The 8,472-nt window shown below is 35.6% G+C and overlaps 1 protein-coding gene across 1 annotated transcript in view; it reads right to left on the bottom strand.

Moving 5' to 3' along the window:
* The window catches only part of UBE3C (ubiquitin protein ligase E3C), a 74,384-nt gene that overhangs the window by 22,451 nt on the left and 43,461 nt on the right, over nucleotides 1-8,472 (bottom strand). The window contains exon 18 of the mRNA XM_010078903.1: nucleotides 6,990-7,237. Within this exon, the coding sequence (XP_010077205.1) occupies nucleotides 6,990-7,237 (248 nt within the window). The remainder of the gene's footprint in view (nucleotides 1-6,989; nucleotides 7,238-8,472) is intronic.

The raw sequence follows: 8,472 nt of genomic DNA, 5'->3' as shown, positions 1-8,472 counted from the left end.
CAGCCCCCAAGACCACAACCCTTTCTATTTCAGTCATTTGAAACAGTTCCTATTAAATAATACTTAGCACTTACAGAGTGCAATAGATCTTCAAAGCTGTACAGAACCATTAATAAAAATGATAGAAAAATAGCAAAACCATTAGAACTTCCTTCTACCTTATTATTTATATCCTAGAAATATCTCATCACACTCACAAAGCCTTTGAGGCCAGCAGAGCCTTTTCTACCCTAATGAAAAAGATAAAACTAAAAATACGTTACATTAAAACTGACACGTATTTTCAAAACATTTTTAAAGCTAGCTTTCAGAAATTTTAAGATAAAATAATTTCTCAAAGATATGCTTAATAATGTGCTTTAAAGTGAGCAAAACCAAATTTATATTGTTCTTAAAGCCAATATGATAAATAAAACTAATTCTATCAGGTGTGTGCCACAATGCAACATGTCTGCTACCTGGTTGCTTTAAGTCACTGTTTGGCAGTTCTCTGCGCTTCACAATAGTGGAGACATCTAGATGCATTCATATCATGGCAGCAATGGAAAATCTGGTATATGATCCTCCTATATGACTGCAAAAATTCAGAGTGCACTTTTAGTTCAAATAATGGATGCCTTTTCTGCCTTTTAGAAAAGGAGTCCAAAATTCCACAGCTAGATGCCTGTAATCAGGCTACCGAGAGAGCTTTATTAACAACCTTTGCTGAAGTGCTAGTATACTAAGATTTATTTTTTTCCCCAGAAAAAAATAAAGCCTTTTGTAAATTGGTTTTACTTCTGATTTCCGACTCACTGGGAATTTGAATGTCAGTAAGTACAAGTTCACAGAAGTTCCAGAGATTTGGGGTAACAAGACTCAGATGCAAAGAGTCTGCCTGTCAAATTTGCTGCAGTCAATGTAAACACCTGAAGTGGATTGCAGGTGTGTGATAAGCACAAAACAACTCATGACTGGCTCAGGAACACATTACCAAAAAAACGCAGGGATCCGCTTCCAGAGACTCCATTGGAGCACACCAAGTCTAATTACCTTGAGCTAGTTTTTAATTTAGAAATGGAAAGTCATGCTAGTATTTCTATTCAAAGAATTTAGGACATATTTTATTTTATTACAATACTTTTTATACCAAAATAGAGTGCTTCAGAAATGTTGGTACTTGCAGAAAATTGCCATTTCATCAGCTTGGTACTTTACTTCTGTTTTAATAGAAACAATTATCTCTACCTTATATGATGTATGCGATATAAATTGCTATCAGTATCATCTCAGGGGGTTTGAGGGACAAGAGAGGGAAAGATTAGAGGTACCTGTGGATGCACTGGATAACTGACAGTTATCATTCATTACTGAAGTTCCAGTAAAGGCTCAATAGATTTTACTTCTCTCAAATTTAAACATAACTTAGTAAAAACTGAAGATAAAAGGAAGACACCTCGTCCTTATTTAAGTTCTAATCTTCTGAAAAACTGAAACATTTACTGCTATGTAACTAACCTCTGGTTATGCTTCTAAGATAAATCTGTATTTTAATACCAGTGAAACTAGTCATTTTTGAAGACAGTTCAAATAGAATAAAGAATTTCAGTAAATATTCCAAACCTAATTGATTGAAATGGATGTAGGTGTTCCCAGCTGTGAAAAAAGATCAGGATACCATTACCACACACTCTAACTGTTTATTTATTCCCTGTCTAGGAACCTGATTTAGAGGCAATAAAATGCAATCAGTACACAAACCAGAAGCAGGAATCATCTGCTAATGGAACTTTTAATTGAGGAGTGACCACTGACATGAGGTAATTCTTTCCACGCAGAACTCCTTGCAGAGACCTCTATGCACTTTATCACGGTAAACAATCACTAACATATGCATTAAAGAAAATTTAAATACATTATGACCCAATAAATACCACAATCCATCAATACACACTTTTCCTTCCTAAAGATTTAGAGTTAAAATACCACATTTCAGTAGTCTTTTAGTGCTAGATGTATATTTACAAGGTTAGTACTAACGTAGCTATTTATAATCAAAAGATAATTGGTTATGTTCAATGAACCAGTACACAAAGGAATTGTCAAGCTGAAGAACCGTGTCAAAAATAGATTCAGATTAGTTCACATCTACATTCATAAATCATTAAATAACTTTGGTAAGGCATCAATTTTGCTCTCTTAGGATTACATTTCTGCACTGTAAATGTATAATTAAACGAACATGCCACTAAACATGGTAAATTCATGTTCTGATTCCATTTCAGATGATTCAGGATTTTCTGAGACAAATGATCAGCTAACTTGCTTTTAAGCAAAATGCTGAGTCTACAAAATCATGTGCAGGGTAACTGAAATTAATAAAACAAAAAGCTTAAACAAATTACCTCCTCTTTGTATCAGTATCACTAATTCTATACCTACCTTTCTAGGTACTAGTAGTATCAATTGTGGCTGCAGCACAAATCAATTAAGAGTGTACTGATTTAAGCTAAGCCACAGTGGATCTTAATAAGTGGATAATAAGTAAAGGGAAAAGGTAGCCTAAAAATCAGAAGACAAAAAAACCGCAACCCCTTCAACAGTCAGAGAAACAGAGGAAGAGTAGCAGTGCAATGCTTGACGCACCAGCCTATCAAATATTCAAGTATACAAAACCCAGTTCTTCTCATTGTAGAGTTTTCTTGCTTTATTTTCTCTCTACAAAGTTTTGCACAAAAAGGGCACATGAATAGGTTACTAGAAACATTTGCTTGAAGGTTCTACCACTGTATGGGAAGCTTATTAATGACTTAAAGAGTTTAGGATCTGAAGCAGATCTTGCTGTGAAAAGACTCCCACTGATTCAATCCATTTTAGATTGTATGTTTAACAACATTTAGATATGTGCACAGAACAGTCCGTTATATCTTAAATCAGTATAGTAACCTATAAAAAGTCATACAAAAGTAAACAACTTAAACCTTCTTCAATATAATAGCCACCAGGCCAAGCAAATTACTGACTGCCTATATAATATTAAATATTAATGATCAAAGACTAAACCTAGATTGTCTCATCTATCCATCATCAAAACAGTGCTAAAATTTAAAATAAACACATTATTTTTGCTCAGACCTTGCTTCTTCTATCAAGGATCCACAAAGGAAGGACCTAGTTCAAAACAACAATAACTCCACAACAGCACATTTTATACTTTATACTGCCTTCCCAACCATTTAAGAAGAAAGCTAAGTCTTGGCAAAACAAATCTGAAAGTTTGCAGAAAATTCCAGTGCCTTCCAAGGACTGCAGACTTTAATGCTTAAGAAAAGAGACTTAATGTTATGTTTAAAAGATAGTGGATATGTTCTTCAGCAACATGAATCTGTGTCTCACTAATGCTCTTCAATACGCTGGAATAAGAGAAAGGAAATGGAGATGGTAGAATTCAGTATAACCAGAGCCGAGTGTATTAGACGAAAATGTCTAGTGTCAGAGTAACTTTGTCAAAGGTGCAAAGACAATCATTGCAAAACATCATATATGCAAGAACTAGCAGGTTTATGTCAAAAAGGAAGAGGAAAAATTATCCTTCTAATCATTCTATGGACTTCCTGCCATATTATTAAACTAATGCTGACACTTCATGAAATTTAAGTAAATTAATGTAAAAATTAGCTACTTGACGTAAAATAACTCAAAATCCAAAGAATGTCCTTTTCCACATTAACATCGACTGCATGCAAATGTCAACTGGAAATGGAGAAAGCCAGTACAGTATGTAAGACTGAGTTTAGGTCTGAACATGGTGAAGTTCAGATTTTAGCTCTGTATCTGTCACCGTTCTGCTGATCACTGTTTCTGTGGAAATGGTTAACCAGCGTTTCCCTCTTCCCAGGTTTGCAGCAGACCATTCAAGAATCAACATGAAGAAAACCCTCATTTAACATTCTCATTTAAGATTCCAAACTTCCCTTCTGTGGCTACTTTGCCTGAAGTTTTGGCAGCCTATCAAAATAGTAACTTCCGTGTTCTCCTGAGCCAACTCCACTACATTGCCAAAGCTGCAGCAGGGAGGTCTGCACGTGGAAAGATTTTCAGTGCTACAAGAACAGCTACTGGATGTAGAAAGGAAGTTAAACCAAATCAGGTGCCTCCCCACAGCCCAAACCTACCTTCCGTAAGAGTAAGAGGATTACAGTGTCCCTTCCATACTTCTGGGTCACCACATAGGACAAGACTTTACTTTCCAGGGAAGACAACAAAGAGAATCTGGGGCTAGAACACCTCTGAACGTCCCCAACAGCCCAGGACACCCTCAGCTCTCAAGCAAAACCTGGAACTCAAAGTCACTGCTATGCTTCCAGTGGGGGTAACCGAAAGATTCAAGTTTCAAACCCCACCGTGGTGGCAGACTGCCACCCGAGCTGTGCATGGTAAGCTGAGCTTTTACTTTTAAAGAAGAGAAAAGAAAATGCTTAAAAGGCAGCAATGGTAAATTAATATTTACATTACAGAGTAAAGTCACTGAGAGTTGAGAAATGTAAACTTTGGAAGTGTTTGAGTAGCTGTTGTTTAAGCAAACTCATTTCTGCTTTTGTTTTTCAAGAATTATTTCAGACAACATTTGCAATTAGACGATCACACAGTATTCTTTCTACAAGACCTTTTGCTCATTCAGTGATCAGCAAGTTGCATGGACAGCCATGCAGTGTATTTAGTATTAGATTTCAGTTTCTTCACTAACTACAAAAGTACACCCCAAATAGTCAATAATTTATCTAGGGTTAAGATAATTTAAACTTTTAGACACACCATCTTTAAAGGTAAGATTTAAATTTGCAGATGTTTCTACTTCTGAACTGACCAATTAACGCAGAAGATGTCCAGCTGTTAGAAACTTCCTGATGAGAAGAAAAACTGAATTAGGTGTAAACCTACAGGTACTGAAAGTTAAATGCATTTGGGTGTTAGGATGAAATGGTTTCCAAGAGACGGAGAATTTCTATAAATTATTATATTTTAATGTATTTGTTTTCTGATAACACTGAAACTTCTTACGTGAGAGTTTTTGGTGGTAGCACTCTTTACATAGTGGTTTCCACAAATAAGAAATTGCTGTGGATGCCCGATTGCTTCCTTTGCACTATATCTATTTTGTTTACAAAGGGGCTTTTAATAATCCACTATTGCTCTCAAATAACCCTGTGCAAAGCATAAAATGGGCACATTTTTGAAAACGGGTGAGTGAATATTCAATAACTTAACCAAGACCACAATACTGGCAGGTTTTGAATAGTATGGTCGTGCCTTATCTTTCTGCTTAATTCATCAAGTCTCTGAATACACTACTAAAAAGTGTCTCTGCACCTGGGTAGGGGTAATTATTAAATAACACTCTCAGTTCTTACCTTATGTAAACATACTGCAAATACAAAAACAATTTATGCTTTCAAAATGTTAAATAATAGATCCACTGATTTTAAAAAGACAAAACCAAAACCATACTTCTAACACTCTATGGGAGATAAAACACATTTTGCAACTTCTGTCTTTATGCTAATATTTGAAATCTAACTAAAGAGTGCAATGTGTTGTTTTGACATAAGAAATCAAAGATTCAGAATTACAATCTTGTTTTGAAAAACTGTTTCAGACTTCCCCCCAATGCCCTGCCCCATTCCTAGATAAACATCAAACATTTCTGGAGTCAACTTCCTCATGATACCACAGCAGTATTCACGTACCCACTCCAAAAATCTATAGATGCAGAAAGAAAATTAAGCCTTGGGTATGTAATAAGTCATAATTACAAACTACTGTATTAGTACTGAATCCATCTGCCATTAAGAGCAGGAACATCCTTCAAAGACTATTTTATTGAAATGGCTGATTTGAAATTTTCATTATTTAACAAGTTTGGATATTGCAATAGCTAGGATGCATTAGCAGAGAATTTGCCTACAAAGTGGCAGTTTAATCTAAATTGCTTGACAGGAAACTCTGAAGAACAGCACTCTGTTTCAACCACTCAAGTTTGCCAACAACATCCTCTTAAACTGCTTCCAGCTACACTAAAAGGACATCCAACTGTATGTTTAAACCTCACTGCAAGTCAGCAGGATTTTAGCCTCCAAAATAATTCAGGCAGTTAAATGGGACTTCTACATCTCAAATACCTTCAGTTTTAGGTAGCTGAGCAGCAATCAATACAATTGTTCTGAAATGGAATTTGTATTCCAAACTCTGTTTCACAATTATTAGCTTTACAAAAATGATTTCAACGGCTTAGGAGGGAATAGCCTCAGTACTAAACCTGACCAAAAAAGAAAACTGAATGTAATAAATTTTTGTAACAGTTTCTCTCTTTTTTTATTTTAACCCTTCATTTTTCATCTAGCTCAACAAGTGTGTATTAGTCTTTGAACATTCACCACAAAATATCAAGCACTAAAACTCAAGAAAGATTCAAACTGTATGAAAAACTACATAGAATAAGTGAAAGTAATTTGCGTATGTCTCAAGTATAATAAATGCCCATGGCAAATTTTAAATGCTAGCAAGAATTGTACACCTCAAACAAGTAGAAGCTGTTTGTTTCTGAAAATATTAATTTCAAGTATTCCAAATGATGAAAATGTAACTGTGGTCAAATTCCAGAAAGCTCCAGGCTAAAAACTCACCATAAGCAGAGTAGTTCTATTGGCTTCAACCAACTTACCTTTAAGCAAGAGGATAAACACAGAAGTAGAGAAATGCACACACTGCTCAACTGGCAGTCAGGGCATCTCAAATTCTCTGTACGTCTCAGGTATGTAACTTATTGAAATGAACCAGAAATTTGGGGGATATGTGAAAACAATGTTCAGATCCAACATCTGAAAGTTATTTTTCCTCAACTCTAGAAAAATCATCATTTTTTCCCATCTACATTGATTTAAAAAGAAAATACACATTACTGAATAATTTCAGTACTGCTAGAGCTTTGTATTATACAACACTGTTTTTACCTTTCCAAGCATTCTTCCAAGAAAGTAGTAATGTCGGGCATAAGAGTCTCCAACAAGCATCTGTGCAGCAGGGTTGGGGTAAAGAAGTCCCTCATTGGTGGTTTTAAAAAATCCCTGGTTAGGGTTAAATCCTGATTTAAGTAGTTCATTCAGAAATTCTCTGAAAATTCCACCACCATCAATACCAGCTTCATCAAGACCATGTGCATTAAGTAAGTGAACACGAATGCGCTTCTTTAGGTCAGGTTCTGAAGAGAAAGTAGAGACACAAACTCAAATACAACTATCTGCTTGAATTTTGTTTGGATAAAAACACATGTAACTACATGCAAACATATCTACACTAATTTTATACAAAAATTGAACTAGTAAATAATACTGTACAAAAAAAACTACTACTGGCTTGAATTTTGGAATATTCAGTATGTGAAACTCACTTTGTACAAAGGGTCTTGCTTTAAGAATCACCGAAAGATGGAGTGCAAAGACCCTAGGCAAGGGAAGAAAAAAAAAAAAACCTACAAAGTATTTTAAAGAGGCCCAAGAATAATTCCAAAATCCTGTTTATAATAAAATATTGTGAACGCAAGGTTCAACATTGTCCTGTCTGAAGGAACTGTCAATAAGCACTGCATTGCCTTAGAGAGGCTGACTGTCAAACTACACCATTAAATAATATTCTTTGAAACTGAACTTAATATTTTTGATACTTTGGACTCATTGCTATGTCAGGTAATTCTAGTGAGCAACGTATGGTAAAGATGGATGTGTTCTGAGGGTAGGTGGTCGGCTTGTGGCATAGAATGCTGCTACTTGAGAAAGAATGCAGTATCTAGTCCTTGAACTATGTATACACAACAGAGAAGGAGGGTGTTTTTGCTCAATTCACTGAAGTCTTCCAAAGATCTAACCAAATACACAGCTCTTATTTGAGGCCTTGAACTGACTACACTTGCACCCCAGCAAAGCAACCAGTAATAAACCAGTAATAAGAAAACGTTCTACTGCTTCCATGTGCTACAGATGCACACACTATTGGTGGACAGCTGATGTTCATGAAAGAATCTTCAACATCTTGTAGCAACAGAATTTTTCCTGAACCACTAACTGTCTTACTCACACTCTCCCATTAGCAAATGCCGCTACATCTAATAGTAACTTCCCGTTTCACAAAAAGCTATTTTTGAATAGTTCTTCATTCAAGTGAAATGCTCTCCTGCAAAAAAATTCTGCTGGATGGAAATACCAGATGGCCATTTTTAGCCACAGGCACTGCAATAGGTCCACTATCTCATCACCATTCAAAGGAAGAAAATAGAACACAGTTAGACTGGGAAAAGAGTCTCAAGCATACAGACACACTTTGTCTGGAGACTGTGCAGATACTGAGCATCAATGTTAAAACTTTTATATATGGAAAACGTTGGTTTAGTGCTTTTTGGGGCCTTATGAAGAGATCGTCACTTATTTCTTCCTCTGTGTA

The sequence above is a fragment of the Pterocles gutturalis genome, unplaced genomic scaffold (genome assembly GCF_000699245.1).
Source record: "Pterocles gutturalis isolate BGI_N339 unplaced genomic scaffold, ASM69924v1 scaffold22078, whole genome shotgun sequence".
Lineage (NCBI taxonomy): Eukaryota > Metazoa > Chordata > Aves > Pterocliformes > Pteroclidae > Pterocles > Pterocles gutturalis.
Note: the sequence above shows the minus strand (reverse complement) of the source record. Positions and strands in the feature narration are given on the sequence as shown.